The sequence below is a fragment of the Thermobia domestica genome, chromosome 2, assembly GCF_964235325.1.
Source record: "Thermobia domestica chromosome 2, izTheDome1.hap1.1, whole genome shotgun sequence".
In the NCBI taxonomy this organism is placed as follows: domain Eukaryota; kingdom Metazoa; phylum Arthropoda; class Insecta; order Zygentoma; family Lepismatidae; genus Thermobia; species Thermobia domestica.
In genome coordinates, this window is record NC_137455.1 from 325,309,344 (window position 1) to 325,331,531 (window position 22,188).

Genomic DNA, 22,188 nt, shown 5'->3' on the forward strand with positions numbered 1-22,188 from the left:
TCAAAATGGCCGACACCAGAATAGTGGTAAAACCGTCGTTTTTTTTTCAGATTGAAGATAATTAATTACCAAATGTACGGAATGAAACGTGCTGTCTGCATTGTTAATTTCTTTTGAGATACAATAACAAAAATATCTAGTTTTTGAGTATCTGGTTTTAAGTGTAAATGCAAATAACTCAGTAATCATAAAATATTTCAAAATATATCTTCAAACAATGGTTGTAGGGCATTATAAAGCCTTTCCAACAGTACCTGTGCCTGCATTTATTTTGTATTTTGAAATGTAAGGAAGGTATGTTGTTTTATTTAATAGACCGACTCTTGTAAAGACAATATAAGCCTACTTTTTAAAAAAAATTGAAAAAAATAGGATATAAGATTCAATATCACATTAGAATCCGTAAGTCACACACACCCCAGACACAGATACAAAAATGAGGATTTACAACGTTCGGCGATAGATTCGTATCGTTTGTAGAATGAGAAATGTAAAATTCAGAGTAATAATGAATAAGAAATGTAAACTATTCAACTTACCTGAAATGGTTTACTTATTGAGTTCCTTTGCTGATTGGTAAATAATAATTGTAAATATAGCATATCCACCTGGTTTGGGACATGCTATAATTACAATTATTATTTATCAATCAGCAAAGGAACTCAATAAGTATTCGGCCTCTATTTCGTCGGCGTCCATGAATATTTCACGTTCAGAGATTCCTTCCGTTGGAGTGACATTCAAACAGGATTGTCCGTGACAATTTGCACAAGCAAGAGAGCAGAATAGAACCAGCTTTCGACATCCACACACATTGCCGCATCCTTTAAATCGTGAACAGATAATCATTTTAAAGGGACGGTGGAGCAGGTGGCTGCGTTGATCGAATTGGTACTAACAAATTGTTTTTCATAACCCAAACCCACTCCTCAGGATTTAGTTGGTTTCCGATCCATGTTTGTACGTGGTAATAAACCCGAAAGAAATGTTGTGCTGCAGCTGAAGTCGGTAGTATGGCTTTTAAATCGACAGACTTATTTCTCTTCACAGATTTGGTGAAATAATGATAACGGTAATCATTTATTGAAATGTCATTTGCAGATGCACCGTATAAACCCCCCCAAAAAAACTGTATGCCATTTTCAGTTATTTCTGGGTGGGAAACATTACTTCGATTAAAAATTTATACGACATGTTTTAAATCTTGACGTTTTTGTAAAAATTTCAAACAAGCTGATTTCCCCTTCTGAAAAATGTCAGATGTTCCATCACAGCCTAAAAAAGCATGTAGAAATAAAATGTGATTTTTGAATACACCTTCTAAACTCCTTGATGAGTAAATCTTCTACTCTGTCTTTCCTTTTCCTGGCTTCAAGAAAAAAAATCTAAATTCGGCGGAGATCGAGCTGTCATAATTACTAACAAATGAATATCCTCACCAGCAATAACTGTAGAATTAGAATTAATTTTTGATATCGTGAGTGCGGTTTCTACAATGAGGACATCAGCATCATTCTCTGCTTGTTTGACATCAATATTGGCAGCCTAGAATTTATCGGTGAGCAAACCAATCAGCCTACTTTTGTTGTTTGCATTGGCGAGAAAGTTTTCTTGGCTCGTAGTCGCAAACATGTTTCTATTGTTTTTGATGCTGCTTTCGAGCACCATCGAAGTTGCTCCATGCCTTTTACATTTTTCTGAGGATTACCATATCCATCAAATACGATGACAGTGTTTTCACCGAAGTATTTTTCCATATATGCCACATATTTATCACAAATATCCATGAAAGAATCGTTTTGACGCCACACCACTCGATGAAGAAGGAACCCTCCATCAACGACGTAGTTTGCGTTTCCGAGATCAGGATGAACATTGGTCGGGTTGAAGATGTTGAATAAAGATGATTTCTTCGTTTTTCTCATTCAAGTTGCATCAAAAAGAGCTATTGGGTAAGGAGTCACTTCGAAATTTAAACATGCTCGAAGGTCATCCTCTGATCTTTTGATTACGCTGAATCGTTGAAACAACAGCAGTGGATCGACAGACACAGTAACATCATGTACCGTAAGGTGACTGTTCACTGTTTGAAGAGATAAAACCCTATCAGTACGAGAATATTTTGTCATGAAAATTGTCACCAACTTTTCTTTCCATCATGGTTGCTCCAATGTTCAGTGCATCGTAGCAATTTATCTTCTCCACATTACTTGTAACCCCTGTTGCTATACATATGATCACTTGTACATTTGGGAAAGGGTTGTGGGCACTGAACCACTCTGATACTTTCCTAACATCTTCTTGGTCCCGTTTGATTCGAGATTCTCGTGCATCTACGTGCTTGCAAACGAAATCCCACAAAAGTTTTCTAGTCCTTCAGAAATGTTGCTCGCACTTAACAAACCAACAACAAATTTAGTTAAAACATTCTCTTTTGTACTTCTTCCATGCACAAAACCTCCTCGTACCTTTGAAGACTTCATGAGTGACTGTTCTATTACCATATCTGTTAGAGTTCCACTAAAAAAATTGTCTGATCGTTTAACAGGGAAAACGTCTGCAGTAAATTTTCTATAGATTTCTCCATCCATTAAGTTCTCCAACTTTACCATGCCTTGTACAAACAAGTTGGCACTTTTAGCGTACAAAAAATGTTCTGCGGCGTGGAAATACGCAATCATCCTCTTCACTGCAGACAGATATGCCTTCCAGTAACCCATCCTCTCTGCCCCAATAAACTCTTTGAGGATTAACACCATATCTAAATACTGGTCCCATAATTTTGCAGTTGCACCTCTCCCTTTTAGTTGGTTTTAGTTACAAAAAATTCAAGTACTGATATCGTTGGAAACGCTTTATAATGTTCTACAACCTTTATTTGAAGATATATTTTGAAATATTTTATGATTACTGAGTTATTTGCATTTACATTTAAAACCAGATACTCAAAAACTAGTTATTTTTTGTTATATTTGTTGTTCTCGAAATAATTAACGATGCAGACACTACGTTTCATTCCGTACATTTGGTAATTAATTATCTTCAATCTGAAACAAAAACGACGGTTTTACCACTATTCTGCGGAAAGTTATAACCATTCCCACAAAACACTACAAATTCTGGTGTCGGTCATTTTGATGACGTCATATTTCCGAAACCCGACCCGATATTCTTTGGGACTTCCTGTGAAATTTACGAGCGAATGTACTAAGCGTTCTCGGTAAATTTTGGTTTTTTATTCGGAATATTTAGGTTAACATGCAAATAAGCTGAATTTGATTGTATTTTAAATTGCGTTTTCCTCTCCCAATTCCACCCCCTGAAAAAGGGGGAAGCGTACATCAGAAAGTCGGGGACTTTTGATATGTCATTTAGAATGACCTAATGAACGTTTTTGTGAAGAAAAACCTTGGCTTCTAATTTTTCCGAAGAAACACCATTTTTTTGACTAAAGTTCCTGGACTACTACGGTGACAAAAGGAATTAATACTAATATAAAACTCGTTTTTCACTATTTCAGGCATTTTGTCAAAGATAACCTAAAAATACAAATCGATCAATGAAAGATAGGAATCAGATCTGGCCCAATTAAACATTATTGGAAAGTTGTTGAAAATAACGGGCCATATACATCAAAATTCATTGAAAAATTGTCTAGGTACAAAATTATAGTATCATATGATGCTACATACTATATTATCGTCAATAAACTAAGCTTGATTAAAAAAAAAAGAAACAAACTTACGTTGGTGCGACAAAGATATCGGTACAATAAATCACCTAATATTTTCACGTCATGTTTTCAATAATAAAAAAGTAGAAGTATTACAAAAAGATCATAAAATTTATGACACACAATACCAGTCACAGTAGATATGATACTAATTCCTCAAAATCAGGAGCTAATAGGAAGTCTATTACAATATACGAAAACAAATTGAAAATATATATTTGAATAACAACAACAACAACAATAATAATAATAATAATAATAATAATAATAATAATAATAATAATAATAATAATAATATCACTACTCTGAATATATGCACTTTATTTAATTTTATTTTGGATTTTACAGTTAGAATACTAGATATAAATAATACAAAAGAAAATAAACTGTAAATAACAACCAATCATTAGAAAATAACAACTTTACACAAAAAGACAAGACACCAGTATTTTCTTAATAAAATACAACAGCAATCATCCACATATCGAAAGTCCTATTGTAAACTTAGGATGAAAGTAACCAGAATGAAATATCCTGTCTATGAAGAAGGTACCTCGCAGGAAGATGAAAAGAATAAGAAAAAGGAAAGGATATATGGAGCTTGATTCAGCATATGGTATAACCAGGTTCCATATAACACACTGTGTTTGTTTTACTTTTTCTGTTCCGTTGAAGGAGAAAAGGGAAAGGATGTAAAAGGAAAATTTCGCTATAAACGTGCCCTAACTCTGCAGTGATGTCTATAACAAGAAATAAAGTTTGAGAAATGAACAAAAAATTAATGCACATTTCGTTATTTTGCCCACTTTCGCTCAGCACATGTTTAGCATTTCTTACAGATAAACCACATATAACTTCTATCAACCTTCTTTTATCAATTGTTTATAACAGTTGTGCATTTTAAATATGCATTTGCGCCACTCCTTTGACAAACATTTGTTAAATGTGAAACGTCATGAGAATCAATAGGTTATCATTATTCTGTAAAGAATGGAACTTCAATACCATCCAACGCAGATTTAATATCTGTATACTGAATTATCAGAAGTAAACTAGAAATCAAACTAACATTTATAATAATATAATACATACAGAAGAAAAAAAAACATAATTATTTCATTAGTGAACAAATGGAAAAGGTAAATGTGCCACAGTATGATTATTTTTCTTTGTTGTTTTTTGACATTTGTAAATGGGCTTCAGAAATAGAAAATAAATTATTTCTATCATGCTTAGTATACTGAATCCAAGGAAGAGACTCAACAAACCTCCACAGCTGGCTGAAAAGATTACAATATATAATTAGATATAGCATAGAAATGTATGCATTCTTTTAAAACTGATACTACTCTTATTAAAACGTGATATGTTCATACCTTCCATTAATTTTACTGATAATATGAAGTAGATGTACGCAAAAGTTCGTCTACGCAACAACTTAAAGCTATCCTTAGGGTCCCAAATTGAAACTTTACCTCAAAAGTATTCGGATTTTCATTAAAATGAAGATCAAGTGCAAAAGTTATCCAGCATTCTTCTCCATAAAACATGCTTCGCTTTTATGCTATATTACTTGACAGACATATTATCAATCTGTACGAAATTATACCATGGAAAAGACACTGTAGACTGTGCTAGTGTACTATTTAAAGGAGTGATGCAAAAATGGCGGCCCTCAAATAAAAATGACTAGTCAATGATTTGTTCCCTTTTCTAACTCCAAGCGTAGCAGGAAGTGTGTAACTGACTATAATAATATATCTGAATCAAGAGTTGACTTTTAATTGTAAAAATATTTTGTTAACCTTTTGCATATCAACTCCATTCTGTAAAACAAGGGAATTACCGTGCAATTTCTGGTAAAACACAAATTTCATATATGTGCTTTCAATGTTCGTATCATAGGCTCTAGTTGGTTTAGATACATTAAATAATTAGCGGATTACGGAGAATACAACAAACAATTAGACCGTATAAAACTTACGGTTAAAGTCGTCTGGAATTCAACACCGCATATCCCCAATTTTGGCGAATTTGTGTCTTTGATACCATTAGAATCAGTATATGATGGCATGCATTCAAGTTAAGTAAAACACCTGTATCACGACAAATGGCTCTGTTACTCCCTCAAGGTAATACCACGTATAATGAGACTGAAGCTAGTCTTCAAACAGTTTTTTGTCTCTCCTGTAAAATTGGTGAAATGTTACTTACGCGGTATTGAATCACAGACGACGATCTTCAACATACCTTGCCCTCAGAGAAGGGTGTGAAAAATGGTCACCAAGTTTGATTGATATTTCGTTCTGACCCGTGGTGCATGAAAAATTGATCACTATTGATGTAAAACAAGAAAAATATTGTAAAGTTATGTTTTCATCTTGAAGACATGTGGCAAAACTACACACAGAGATATTTAATACCTTAAAAGTATTAGGCCTTTCTTGTATGAAGCGAATTGATATATAACTGTGGAAAAGTAGGTTACTTGTACCCCTGCGTGATAATGATTTTTATACAAAAAAGAGCATTATGAGTAAAGAGGCAGTACTTCATCTAGAGAACAAACCTGGTATATACATATCACATAAGAAGCAAGAAAAATCCGTGTAAATTTCTTTCATGTGCTTAAAATCAATCCTCAGTTTGGTTTCAAAGTTTCCGAAAAGCTACAAGCAAATCTTCAGATTATTCATCAGACTAAGTATAATGTTTAGTGCTATTTGGATTAAGATTTAGTGGCAAATACGTGCAAGAAACCTGTTAAACGTTCATTTAATATTAATCTATTACACGTGAAGTAGATGCAGTGTGCGTTTATAATTAAGATTTGCTAAAATCAATAATGAATAACGACAATCATTCATTACTAGTTCGTATGATAAAAGGTTTAAATGTTTAAGGATTATTACAGAAGCTTGAATTCAGCGCTGTAACTTAGATTTTTTCTGGGGGGGGGGAAGGATTTATACGATTATTTGGGCCCCCTAGAAAAAGTTGTTTTTTCTAATTCTTGGTCATCTTCTTTCAATCTTCTTTTATTCTTCTCCTATTCTTTATGAGCCCCTCGTAGCCTATGGGTCTTGTCGCAACGTCTGTGGTGCCGTTAGTTATGCCTCTGGGCCCGTTCCATATGTAGAGGAACCAAAGGGATGGAGGGTTGAAACGGGAGTCACCTAAAGGTGCCAGAGAACTACTAATTTCAGCAAAAATCAAAGACATAATTTCGATGCTAGATAATGGTAGCTTATAGGGGCGTAAGGTTATTAAGGTAGAGCTAGGTGTAAGCAACGTCTATGGTTAGTCTCACCCTTTAAGCGGAGCAGGTTCTATCTTCTTCCTCAAGGCTGGCTTGATGGTAGAAGCTGAAGTTCCAGGAGGCAACTTGTCCGTCTATAAAACATGGCAACATAGGCCGGACTACAAACTTAATTAATCCAAGACGTAATGATCATTTTATTGGCTCTCCGAAAAGGACCACCGGCAAAAGATCCTCGCCCAAATGACCAAATGACCACGATCATACTTTCTCAAGTCTATTTGTTTCGACTCTCTCTCTGACGTCGTGAGGAAGCGAAGATGTATGTTCACCTCAAGTCAAGCACCGTCCATTAAACCAAATTGACACAACTCAAGTACATCTGTCCTCCTGTCGATGATAGCACCACGCAGAACTCCTTCCTCAGGAAGCTGCAAACGTCGTCAGGATGGTTAAACATAAACCAGGAAGGAATGACTTGTCGAAGCCAAAGTACTTACTCCTGAACACAGCTATTTCCTAGTTGTGTCAAAGGTACCTGGGTAAATGTACGTAGCGAGCATTGATACGATGTAACTGCATAATGAGTGCTTATGAGCTGAAGAAATCGGTAGTAGTAGTGGGAGACAGATGGTTGGGCTGCCGAAAGAGCGTCATGAAAAAAAAAAGTGCTCGAAATTGTTCTTCTGAGTAGGCGCTACTTCTCAAAACTAGACACCATAATAATAAATACATGGGCCTACATATTTTACTTTGGATTTAAATTATCGAGGTGCCAGAGTCACATTTCTGAACGGTATGGCTACGTAGCCCCTAGGATTTTTTGAACTTCAACAAGAGGAATATTGGCAGAAATTCATTTTGTATTACGTGTTCGTTACTTTGAAACTTCAAATTTTTCTTTTCAATAACCTCACTGATATGAACATAAGTTTATTTATACTCTTTCTCTCGTTAGCTTTGAGTGCGAGTATTGTTTGATATATGGTGGTAAACACTATATCATGAAATTATTGCATATTGTATAACTTCGGAGGTCCACAAGTAAAAAAAAAAATCTCAAAAACAGATATTTGAGGAGTTGAACACGTTGTTAATTTTCATTAGTCTAGATTGATTTCCCGTATATTGCTTCACTCATTAGAACAGAATATTGTGTATATTACATCATGGCATATCACAACATTAATAATTAGGAGAGACGGTGGATCGGTGGTGTAGTGCTCACCTCTGGTGCGAGGGGTCCCTGATTCGATTCCACGTTTTTGAATTTCTAGTGGAAAACATGGTGTTCGTGTGTTTTCCAGCGGTTATGGCGTTTCTTACTCATGGCCATCCCATTAATTATTTTATAATCATTCAGTTTCCTTAATCATCCGGCTTTTAGCCTACAGGGTATAAACTTGGGGCGTGGACCCAGAAATTTCATTCAGAAATCAGCCAGTTGGAACTAATTTCTTGTCATTACTTTGTTGCCATACTTGTTTATATGTTAGTTTAAATGCTAACTTATGTGTTCAAAACACTTCATTCGATCTGTAAACGTTCACCTGGACTAGTAAAAACAATTTACGAGTATGTTCTCTTGGCTAAAGAAAACGATGGTAAGCGCAAAGATATTACTATGAAATAATATTGTCACCTCTAGCTCAGGCGGCTCAGTAATAATAGTACTGGAGACTCAGAAAACTCATGGACGTCCATCAGAAAAGTCATGGGCATCCATCAGAGAACTCATGGACGTGATTATCACGTTACGTTTGTGCGTTCTAGTGTTGAATTCAGTTGAGAATTTAGATTATTTTTACCTGAGGAAATGATTTCTCATGAGTAAATTTCCTCCTGCTGTCTCCTGAACTCATAACTATCGAATTGAAGACAAACTATCACATCAGAAATTAGCACTTAACTTTCAAATCACTGAGTTTTTATACCGGATTTTCCTTAAGAATGAATAAAATCCATCTCAGTTGCTGACACAAACATGAAGACAATAATTAGTGAATTAGCTCAGGCTGCAGACAATACTTATTTACATAAAGATACTAAACAAAATTACTATCACAGCTGCTTTTCTGTGTTTGTATTTGTAGCGAACATTAAAGCTTTTAAAAGAGTTGGAAAACTTGGATGATTACGTGTTCGTAGATACTGATTGTGTTGTACTGTTAAGGATGGTAATACTAGTTAAATATTTAAGTCGTTTAGTAAATTATATGAATTCAATTTATTACTGAACAATATTTCAGGGGTATGTGTTAGATACTTTGTTGCATAATCTTGAAGTGAGTGCACTGTAACATTGTCCTCAGTTATTTGACAATATTCAAATAATTAATTACAAAAAAAATATACAAATAATTTATTTTTCAAAGAAACCTTATATTTTGTTACTTTTTCCTTCTTCGTTTTATTAGCAGCGTCGTACACACTTGAAAAATATGCATTATATCTTTTCCTAAGCCATTTCCCTACTGAGCGGCGCTGATATTTTCCCGTGAACCGAGGTACGACGTTCAAACATGGCGGTCATTGTTTTAAGCTCACGAGTAACAGATCTAATATCAATCGGAAATTTCGATCACTTAGAATCAACGCATGAACGAAAGGAAGTTCTTGACGTAATCAGCTAGCCCTAAAGTATTTTGTAGCGCAATGAAAAGAAAATCAGTGGAAATATGCATTATAAATATGGCAGTCTCAGTGGCGTATTTACGATTTTGTTTCGAGGGGGCTTTGCTAGCTTTCGGGGGTGGGGTGCTTTGCCTGAAAATATGAAAATTCTGCAATATATTTCATATACTTTACTATAGTAAGTAAGATTTAAGTCCAGAAGTCCCCCCTAAATACGCCACTGGGCAGTCTCATTGCGTTTATCTCATAAACGTCATTGGACAGATCAAAATTACTAATCCTCTATTCGTCCTTGTTAAATATATACGAGTAATTTCCCTCAAAGATATGTGTTTTCTAGTACAAAATTTCTAGGTTCTTAGAATGACACACTTTCTTTTTAGTGAGCGATATACAGGTTCTAGTTATTTTTCTTTTCTTTTCTTTTCTTTTTCTTTCTTTCTTTTTTTTTTTTTACTTTTATAAAGTCAGCAGCGGTTTGATTCATGCAAAATGATTTTGATATCTGAACAGTATGCAACCTGCAAAGCAGGGCAAGTCGTTTGGGTTGCCTAGCTCACAGGGAACGTGGTTTATTCGATCTTCATTACAAATGACAAACATTGTCAGCGTGTGTTAATGATTCCTAATAGCATATAGTGACGTTACTTGCGCTGCTTGCCTACCTGACGCCAATACATGTCGGTGACGTCCAGTCAATTTGGAGATTTAAAAGTATTGTGACTATTCAGTTGCAACTATAAAACTGAATTGTTTCAATTTATTTCAAAGAGTCGTGGGCATATTTAGATTTGAGCATTATTATTTGTGTATTTCTAGATAACATATCACGACGATTTAAATGTGAACTTAACTATACTGCTTCAATTAAATCATTTAAAAATGCATAATAATACTGAAATGAAATGAAATCTTTGAGTTTTATGTCCCACGGTTATGCCGGTTGGGCTAAAGGAGACGGTGATGATGAGTAATGAATGAAATGGTGGAATGAAGAAAGTGGGAGGAAACGGGAGAACCCCGAGAAAACCCACGCACACGGTGTTTGTCCACCACAAAGCATAATAATACTGAATATGAAAGTGTTTGCTGTTTGTTATTAAGATAGCTGCAAGTTGGTTACCGGACAAACTCAAATATAAGAAATTTGTTACATGTAAATGATCAGAAATCTTAATTAAGCACGATTTTAAGCAGTGATATATAGTAAGCCATAGGCTTAGGGGAACAGTTCGAAGGTGTACGTTCTAAATACCCTACGATCTCACCCTTACATTTACCTAGAATTTGCCAAGTTAGAAGAATGCCAGGTCAACGATATGGATTTAGATAAGAGACAAACATATAAATTGACAAACAAACAATTATCTTCACATATTAAGACTAGAAATCCATAATGGACCCAAACTCCGTTAAAATTAGTTTAGCTCCATGTTTTGTACACCAGTTTAATATAACAATGATTAGGAATTTGAAATACTTCTTTATAATGAAGCATTGGAAGTTGAGTGAATGCTTTTAAATTATTATTTTAAAATATTTAATTGTTATTGTTAATGTTACAAGTAGTATGTTCGTTAAAGAATGTCTGTATCATCATTACGAAAAGACACAGAACAGTAGATAATTAAAAGTATAGATTTTGCTGTATATACAGTACATAGATAAATACATAATTTATTCCAGTGAAATCAGAAGTTGAACGTTGGTATCGAACGACACATTTTTTACCATCACGGAAGTTTTCTTTTCAATAAACCTACACAAGACAATTTACCCACAAAACATGTTAGTTTATTTCAGTTCGATGTGCTCTACCGAGTAACTTGCATAATCGTACCTTATAATATCTTTGAACAATAATTTACTGCATGCGTTTGGAAAGTAACTTCCGATTGGTCATTATGCGTAAAGTAGTGGGGACAGCGCTATCACCTTTTTACTGACTTACACGGTAGATCAATATACATCCCGGTAGAGTGAAAGTTGTCTGATCATAGTTCCACTTTCGTAGTGTCTCAAAATGTGTGCTCCCAATAGAAAGCCCCGCCAAGTGCGAGGTACGAGCTGTTATTCGTTTCCTTAGGCAAAACAATATTCGGTAGCAGATAATCATCGGAAGCTTTGTGCCGCGTTATGGACCAAGTGTGGAGAGTGAAAAAGTTGTTCGTGAATGGGTTCGTTCATTTAAAAGTGGAATAACGAATATTCATGACGAAGAGAGGAGTGGCAGGCCATCAGTGCTCAATGATGAACTCGTTCACAAAATTGATGGAAAGGATAGTGAAAATCGATGTTTCACGATCTCGGAGCTTCCCCATGAATTTTGACAAATGTCCAGGACTGTGTTATAGGTGTCAAAGCTTTGGTGATAATGAGGAGCTTAAAGACGCGGTCACAGACTGGCTGAAGGCACAGGCGGCAAATTTTTATGCTGATGGAATTTCTAAGCTAGTGCAGAGATATGATAAATGCCTGAATGTTTATGCAAACTATGTTGAAAAATAGGGCAAAGAAGTAGTTTTCAGATGTATATAATAAATTCTTCTTTCTTTTTTAACCAATCGGAGGGTGGTGTTCCTTTTTTCACCAATCGGAGGTTACTTTCCGAATAGACTTCGTAGATAAATATAAATTCAAGTTTAGGAGACAATAATAACATTAGGCTACATCTGATAAACTATACTATGTAGCGACATCTTGTTAGTGTCATAATAAAGACCTTAACGAGCATATATTCCCACATCAGTTTCATTTCACTAAGTAGCATGGTTCTCGTACAGCGTGAAGTTTGAAATTTACAACCAAATTCGTTCCTCTCCATTTACTCGAAAAATACGCATGGGTTTTATACTCATGGATTTCATTTGGTTCATCCCGAAAAGACGTATCGATTGGAGTAGTCCCATCTTTTGACAATTTTGTTTTTCTGTTAAATGCTAATAATATGTGGACTTAGAAAAAATTACTTACCCAAATTATGAGAGTGTTTAATCAGAAAAGTAGTAGTCGTTTACTATACTTGAAACATTACTTTAGAAGTTGTTACACCATTTGCTGAGATGAAATGTCACATTGTTTATACGTAACAGTTGTAACGGTGTTTGTTTTACGATAGACACATCTACATGTATGAGAAACTAAGTACTCAAACAATATTTTTAGTATCTATCTACGTTAGTAATCAATATAAGGAAACGACACAGGTGACATTTGTATACGTATTGATTAGATGTAAACAAATGTAGATAAACTTGTGATTTTAGACAAATCTTGATTCCATCATTCTGTGCGGTAGAAAAAGGAAACGTGAGAATATTATTAATTAACTGTTAACAATATATATTTGAATTTCTTGTTGAAAAATGGTAGAGAAACATTACCATGACATCATTTTGATTTGTATCGTAAGTTATGACAGAAAAAGTTTACGCAATACTGACAAAAAATATTTTCTCAATGATTTTTTTAGTATATCTACAAACAGATACGGAAATAAAATGTTGAAATAAGCTTTTATGACCATGTTTCATACATAGTATCGATTAAAGAAGTCCTGAAATCCTTTACGAGATATGAATTGAAAGATATCATTCACAAATATGAAACGTTAATCTTAAAAGTCTATCATTTCTCGTGTGAGATATACAGTAGTTGATTTATGAAAAAAAAAACACTATTACGTTATACTGTATGGTGGGGATCAGTTTTCAAGAATGTTCCCAGCAACAATGGAAACTTCCTCTATGCAATGTTTCTATTTATTTCGTATTGATGAAAATTAGGGAACTTTGAATGACTGGAATAATGTTCATTTGTATATCAATATATACAAAACTAGTATATTCTAGTGGCTTATTTGTGGAATATGTGTGGTATTCCTACAACATTATAAAAGCAAATTAGTATGTGACCCAAACTAATTTAAAATTATCAATTAAGAAGTTTATTATTTTCCTTTAATGTTACAAGTTCCTCTAAATTTTTCTCAAACGTGAATACGTACTAAGATACTGTGCGGTCGTTATCAGCTTTGTAAGCAGCGCGTTTCGTTATCTTACGATATTTATGTTGTGGTAAAGTTGTAGAAACAGCTGACCGGTGTCTGAAATAAGAATTTTGTAACTTATATATGAGGGGGGATCAAAGACTAAGGGGGGCGCGGTGGCTCATTGGTAGAACGTTCACCTCTGGTGCATGGGGTTGCCGGCTCGATCCCAGCTCGCACCACGTGAACTTTGTGGAGGACAAACACCGTATACGTACGTTTCCTCGGGGTTCCCCCGTTTCCTCCCACTTTCTTCATTCCATCATTTTATTCATTTCTCATCATCACCGTCTCCTTTAGCCTAACCGGCATATCCGTGGGACGTAAAACTCAAAGATTTGATTTCAAACACTAAGGTTACAAAGCCGATATTCCTCGAGTTTCGTCTGTTATAAAGGAATGAGTAGTGCACGGTAATTTTAATATATGTAGTTGGCAACCGTGCAGAGTTTCAGTCACCCGCCACCTGGGCGCTAGTTGTAGGTAAACACAAATGAAAAACTTGTCTCGCGAAGAAGTCCGCTCAGTTATTCGATTTCTGTGGGCGAAACATGTAACCGCGGCTGAAATTCCTCGGCAACTAGTAGAAGTTTACAGAGAGACTTTAATGTCTCGTCAGCATGTCGCAGAATGATGTCGGCTGGTAGAAAAAACGTCACTGGCGAGGAACGCAGTGGCCGACCCAGCACGACATCAACAGATTTAAACACAGATTCGACCGCCCTCCCTACCGCTCATACCTCGCTCCAAGCGAATTTCATCTGTTCTCACGCTTGAACGATCATATCGGAGGTCGTCGCTTAGCTTCAGATGAGGAGGTGAAACACTTCGTGATAACGTGGCTGAACACGTAAGGACAGGATTTTTTTTTTACCAGGAGCGAATCTTTAAAGTCATCCCACGATGCAATAAGTGCCTCATTTGATATGGAGACTTGTGAAAAAATAACCTAATGTATGTACCATCTGTTGGCTGTGTTGGTTGTATGAAATTATACATACGCGTTTCAATGCAGACTTTGTAACCTTACTTTCTGATGACCCCTCGCATATTTGCTTTTAATGTACTGTGTAACTGTGTGTTAATGAGCTAGCAGGCTTGTGTAGTTGCCTATGAGCTTATTGATGTACTTGGGAGGAGTAAATATAATTTATATGCATAGCATTCATTTTCGGGATACCTGGGAATTGGTTGAAGAATGAGTTGTCATTGCTCATACAACTTCTATTTAAGCTAGAGAGGGATGTGGAGTACTATCTTGCGGAAAAATAAAATTTTACGATACATAGTAAGAAATTTTCAAAATTTAGTTTACCAAAGTCCTTTTTATATTATCCTGTCCGTCCATCCACCCGGAAGACAAAGAAAACATATTATTAGGAATTGCTTTCGAAATATTTACGATACAGCCATGAAATTTGTGTAGTATATGTTTTAACATACACAAGATGAATCTCATATAAGAAAACAGTTTATCTAATTATCGACATTGGGAAAAGATTTAATTTTGATTTTTGGAGAACTCAGTTTGAGAGATATAAATTTTAATTTTCAATTTCCACCAGACGGAGAAAATTTTCCGACTTCGGATTAAGAAAGCTATTTTATAATATACTTTGACAAAATAGGCGTCTTTAAAAATATATGTTTCGAGATTACAAAAATTTGCTTAACAACTTTTGTGGAGATGAGTCAGTCTACTTATGCGAGAAAACATCTTGACTGGATCTTGATGTAGTGAAAGCTTATTTAGGAGCACTTGCAAATATAATTTTAGCGAAACTAAATTTGCATTGACAAGTATCTGAAAAAAAAATGTATATAATTTTCAGATATTTGCACGAACCTCTTTCTTTCGGTGCAAAGTACGTGCATTCTGTTAGTATTATTTATATATTTCTAACCTGTTCATTCCCCTCCATTTTAGACTCTATCATATCTTTAATTTCATCCTTATTACTATCCTCAAATAATAAATTTATTTTAAATCAATTTTTCTTCTTATTAATATCTTTACTATTACCACTTTCCCCCAACTTTTAATATTACTTTTGTCATTTCTTTTTGTTCCAAGTAGCTGCCTTTTCAAATAAGAGGAGCATGTAAAAAAATATTTTTTTTTTGCTTGGGGCTGGCAACACTGATAAAGTTGAGCATGCGCAGGAGCATACCATGGTATTCTCCACTTTCAACAGAGATGGAATTGTCCGAATTTAGTTGCGTCTGTGCGAGTAGCAGTAAGATGAAATGGCTGGTGTAATACAAAATCCCGCTAAATGTTAAGTGAGACATGTTATACGATTTTTGAACGCCAAAGGACAGAATGCAGCTAACATCCGTAGATAATTATGCGCCATTTACGTACCGAAAATAATGAGCGAAGAAAAGGTCAGATAATGGTGCAGAGAATTTCGCGAAGGGCGTTCCAGTGTCCATGATGATGAGCGTAGCGGAAGGCCTTGTGTTCAGGTAGCGATCTGGTGGAACGTGTTAACGGGAAAATGTGATCTAACTGCCGGTTCACAATAACTGAACTTGCCAAAGAGTTTTCAGAAGCGTCTACAAGTCGTGACTGCCAAGCTGGGTTATTACAAACGCTACGCAAGGTGGGTGGGTTAAAATGCTGGCAGACTCTCTCAAAGAGCAAAGAATGACAACTAGATATGATTTTTTGGCCCGCTGAAGGGAGGATGGGGATTACTTCTTTTCTTCATAGTGACTGAGAATGAAATCTAGATATCATATGCCACTGAGAAGTTGAAGCAGCAGTGAATGCAATGGCCGCAATCTAATTGTTTTCTAAGGCAAATAAATTCAAACCAACACGATCAGTTCACAAAACCATGGAAACTATGTTTTGAGACCAAAAGAGTGTGATTCTTGTGGAATTTTTGGAACCAGGACGAACAATTATAGCAGATATGTATTATAGCAAAGACTACATGATCGGCGACATGCCATCCAAAGAGAAATGCTACGCCCTAGAATTCTTTTGATCCATGACAACGCCCGCCCACGCACAGCCGCACGTCCTATTGAGCTAATTCAAAAATTCCGATGGGAGCTATTCAATCATCCCCTTACAGCCTCGACCTTGCACCCAGCGATTTCTTTCATTTTCTTCATCTGAAAAAGAAGCTTGCATTGAAGCATGAAGTGTCCAAAGACATAAGTTCTAAACTGGCTGCACTCTTAGTTTTACACAGAGTATATATAACCGAAGTTTGTGCCATGGCACCAGAAAGTCCTAGAAGTTCATGATGACTAGATCTAAACGTAGCTAAGGTTACTTCTATATCGATCATACTAAATTTCTTCTGTCAGTTTCTTTTTTTAAAATATAGTTTCTTTGACATCTATCTCGTACCAACATTTCAAATTCTGTCAATCGCATTATTTTCTCGTTTATAATGTGTACGTTTCTTCATAATGTTAATAAAACTTCGTGTCCTGTACATAGATCAATTGATTTCCATCCAATCATTTCTTGAAGGGAAGAAATAATACGAAGTCACTGAGTGAAAAATGTTCAATACGTTTCCAGCCAAAGATAGTTAAATGATTCATAGTTTTTCTCGCTGTTTGAGATCTGATGTTATCCTCAAGTGATGTTAGGATATCCTTAATTATATCAAAAAGGTGAGAAAATCAAAGTTAGCGAGATCAATTTGGATCAAAAGTAAGAACTCAAGTGAAATCCTTCCAACTCAGTTACTAATCGTTGTGTTCTTGGCTTTTAGTTCACCTCGAAAATGCGTGAATGCTTGGTATTGACGTTTAACTGTGTTCCAACATTATAAGTTGCCTTCGATACTTTGAAGTCCCACATCATATGGTACACCTGCAGATCCTGTAAAGCTATAGGTGCGTCTTGCACGAACGGTGGCAAGAAAAGTCATGTTGCAGAACTTTGTACATCGACCAAACCGTAATTTGTTAACTGGTCATTTCGCTTAATCTAGGGACTGTTCAGGCTTTCAACGAGAGAAACATTTAGAAAAGATCATAAACAGATTCTCATTGCTGATGCGAAACCTCGTATCGAAGAGAACATTCCTATCCCATTCCTTATTCCCTTTTATCTGTGGTATCAACGTCACAGAACTCTCTTCCAACACATAAACTGATGTACTACCCAAACAGCGTTAGCAGAATGCAAATGAGCAGTACAAAAATCTCCCAGTCACTGTATTACAAAGCACGTAGTAAAAAGCTTCATTTCTTTTTCGTAGTAGTGGTCTCAAGGTAAAATCCCCACTTCACATGAATTCTTGATATGAAACTTACCTAACATATAGGTCATCACCGTCGAAATTTTACTGTCCTCTCTCAGAGAAAGGCAAACACTCTATCAGTTCGAAAGTCAAATTTGATTTTACTTAATTCGATTGTGGTGGAAGACAATAGATAGCAAGTGGACAGCAAATGGCTTACGAGGTGAGGTTAATGTTTAACACTGATCTCCCCAGTATAATATTTCCTCAATGAAAGATTAACGATTTCTGCATTAACCTTGAAGAACAACTAGTCTTTGACGTATCACCGCCAGTTACCTGTTTGGAAGAAACTAACTTTCAGTCTATTCTTCTTCAATCTTAGGTAACAGCGTGCAGGGATGTTAAAGTAAGGTGCTAGCAGTGCAGCTGAAGATATAGCAATCAGTGTGCTAGACACATATCATTCTTGACCAGTAAACATATATTTCCGATTGTAGGCAGATGTGATGTAAGTTTTTTCCTTCGCTTGATAAACATCTGTCTGTTATATATTCCACGTGTGGAAGGCCTTTTGGTACTGAATCTAATTTACTTTTACAAGCAAATTGAGATGCCCAATTAATATCTGAATACATGTCACTGACTGCGGGTCTCCACCCGAACTGATAAGTGTGGTCATCAAACAGCGGAATTCTGTGACAACAAGGAGATTGCGTTCTTAATGTTGGTAGCCCATTAATGTTGGCAGTGTTAAAGTTTAGATTGTATTGAATCGCAGGTATTTTTAACGTAGCGTATGTTAATGGGTAAGATTCGCGATATTAACACTTGTGAAAGTGCCTTGAAAACTGATGGTTTATCATCTCTAAATATTTTTATTTCTAAGAATGAATCAGAAAGGGTGGATTGTTACTCTTCTTAAACAGTCTACATATCTCTTCCTATGGCGTTAGGCCTATATAATGCAGGGTCTTGAGCAAATGCCTTCCGTTGCCCACTCATGGGACAGCTGTGCCTAGTCAAATTATAGTATTTTAAGAGCTCCAAAACACTATGCAGAGATACAATTAATTCAATATTTGTCACCAACTTTTCCAAAAGAAATCGGTCAAGGACAGCAAACGATCAGACACATATATGTCATTACACACCACCCCTTCGTGATGTCTACGTGTAACTTCTACTTTATAATGTATGGTTGTACTGAGTTTGACGGACAAACACGCATTTACTTCTTTGATCTATATATAATGACATGTTTACTTCCACATGAAGGTGGTGTGTGTGGGGTTACATTTTCTCTATTAATATTGTAATCGGAAGTGGTAGTAGATTTCTAACACTTCTGGTTGTAAAGAGATTAGAGCGAAGAAGGATTATATTCTTGAAATGCTTTATTGATTACAAAAAACAACTTCTTGGTATCTATAACCGCTTTTACTCTATAGCGATCACCGTTAACGCCGGAACTGGTAGATTTTCTGGCACACATTTCTAACACATTTCTGAAATCTCTAACATCCCCAGTAATACGCACGCTGGAAAGAAAAAATCTTTAACTCATTTTAGTAACAATTTAGTAGTATCTATGTACTCTTAAAAAAAGGAAAAAAAAGGTTTGGATTAATGATTTCTTTGGTGTTTTTAAAATCATCGGATATAAACTGTAATCAGTCAGTTTTCTTAAGCATGACTTCTCCTGAAAAAGAAAGAAGGAAATGAATCAGAAACTGTAAACTGAGAACAATGGAAATAAATAAATAAATAAATAAATAAATAAAAGCAGTCAATGGGAATCGAAAAAAAGAACAGTATGGCCATTGAAACACACTGTAAAAAACACCTTTCGGTTGTATTGAAAGCGAGGGAACTCCTTCAATCCTCTTGGTTTTTTACGATTTTATTCGGAACAAAAAGCGTATGTGTTTTCTTTAATTAAACAAAGTTTTCTGTATTTGACAAGTACTATTTTGGTCTTAAACTAAAATTACATTAAGTAATAGAATAGGATCTCTATATTTGAAACAGTAAACAACATGTTGGGAAGGCTTCACTATTCTTTTTTTCTTATCACTTCCCCTCCTATTACTTCGAGTGTGTTATTGCCAAACAAACAATTTTAAGGAACTTTATATAGTTCAGGCACGTAATTATATTTTGAAGAAGTATACAATTTTTACAAGAACGAAAGGTTAACAAATCTGGCAATTTCACAAAGATCAACTGTCAAAAGAATGTAAGCTTTTATTCACTGGTGAATCCTAACAAGAAGGAGCAGCTGCTGTTATACCGCATTTAGCTATTGAAAGGCAGTATAAACTACGTTTGTCTACTTCAATATTTGAAGGGGAAGCATTTGCTTTAAGACAAGCTTTTATGCTGATTAAGTAATTCAATATTACGAATGCATGTATTTGCTCGAATGCATTAAGCGTCATTACAGCATTTAATAATCACCAATGGGCGTCTAAAATATCTTGGAATTTAATGTTAATAAAAACCAGTTGAGAATGTTCCAAGAGCAATGCCAGAACGAACTTAAAAATAATTAATTTTCCTTATTAACTTTTACAGGCTTTATATAAATTGTTCTATGTGTTTTATTATTATAGTCATTAAACAATTCCTGTAATATATGTATCCATTTATAATTTCCTTGAGTACTAAATTTTTTCCACATGTTTTGTTTAACAGTTTTTAAAAACGTTCTACGATACGTTGTTTTACGAATACATGCTTAAAATGGAAGGCTCAAAATTGAAAAAAAATCGCAAAATATCATCTCTCTAGGAGTTATAGTTCCGAGATATGGTTCCTTAAATGTCCCTAAATCCGAACTTTTTGAGCCAATATCTGAGGAACGATCGCCAGTTGGCCAGTAACCACCGGTAACTATTTGGTGCCACCATCCTCTTAGGTATTAATCAACAACAATATCATCTCTCTATGACTTACAGGTCCAGAGACATGGCTCTTTAAATCTCCCGAAATCGGAAATTTTTTAACCAATAACTCGAGAACGGTAAGAAAGACCGAAAAAAATCCATCACTTCTCGGATATTTTCTGATGCTCTGTCGAACAGAGGGCTCAAAATTGAAAAATTCGCAAATAACCAATATTCTGTCTCTCTCTCTCGCACACACACATATACAAACACACAGACATAGAGAACTCAGTAATAAACTTTTTAAGTTCGTTGAAAATATTTTACATTATTGAAAAAATCTTTAAATTAAACGTACTTAGATAAGAGTCCATGTGAATATAAAAAGATTAATAAAAATGCGGAAGAATTATCTAAATCTAGGGTGACAAAAGGAATTAGTACTAATATAAAACTCCTATTTCACTATTTCAGGCATTTTGTCAAAGATAACCTAAAAATGCAAATCGATCAATGAACGACAGGAATCAGATCTGGCCCCAGTAAACATTATTGCAAACTTGTTGAAAATAACGAGCCATATACATCAAAATTCATTGAAAAATTGTCTAGCTACAAAATTATACTATCATATGATGTTAAATACTATATTAACGTCAATTAAACTAAGCTTGATTAAAAAGAAAGAAACAAACTTACGTTGGTGCGAGGAAGATATCGATACAATAAATCATCTAATATTTTCACGTCATCTCTTCAATAATAAAAAAGTAGAAGTATTACAAAAAGATCATAAAATTTATGACACACAATACCAGTCACAGTGGATATGATACTAATTCCTCAAAATCAGGAGCTAATAGGAAGTCTACTATAATATACGAAAACAAATTGAAAATATATATTTCAATAATAATAATAATAATAATAATAATAATAATAATAACAACAATAATAATAATAATAATAATAATAATAATAATAATAATAATAATAATAATAATAATAATAATAATAATAATAATAATACCACTACTATGAATACATGCACTTTATTTAATTTTGTTTTGGATTTTACAATTAGAATACTGGATATAAATAATACAAAAGAAAATGACTGTAAATAAGAACCAATCATTACAAAATAACAACTTTACAAATAAAGAAAAGACACCACTATTCTCTTAATAAAATACAACAGCAATCATCCACATATCGAAAGTTTTATTGTAAACTTAGGATGAAAGTAACCAGAATGAAATATCCGTGTCTATGAAGAAGGTACCTCGCAGGAAGATGAAAAGAATAAGAAAAAGGAAAGGATATATGGAGCTTGATTCAGCATACGGTATAACCAGGATCCATATAACACAATGTGTTTGTTTTACTTTTTCTATTCCGTTGAAGGAGAA

The 22,188-nt window shown here is 34.8% G+C and overlaps 1 protein-coding gene across 1 annotated transcript in view; it reads right to left on the reverse strand.

The window, feature by feature from the left end:
• Positions 1–19,251: 19,251 nt before the first annotated feature.
• Positions 19,252–22,188, reverse strand: part of LOC145679507 (pickpocket protein 28-like) — a 46,921-nt gene continuing 43,984 nt past the window's right edge. The window contains exon 7 of the mRNA XM_081750086.1: positions 19,252–19,429. Coding sequence (XP_081606212.1) covers positions 19,252–19,429 — 178 coding nt within the window. The remainder of the gene's footprint in view (positions 19,430–22,188) is intronic.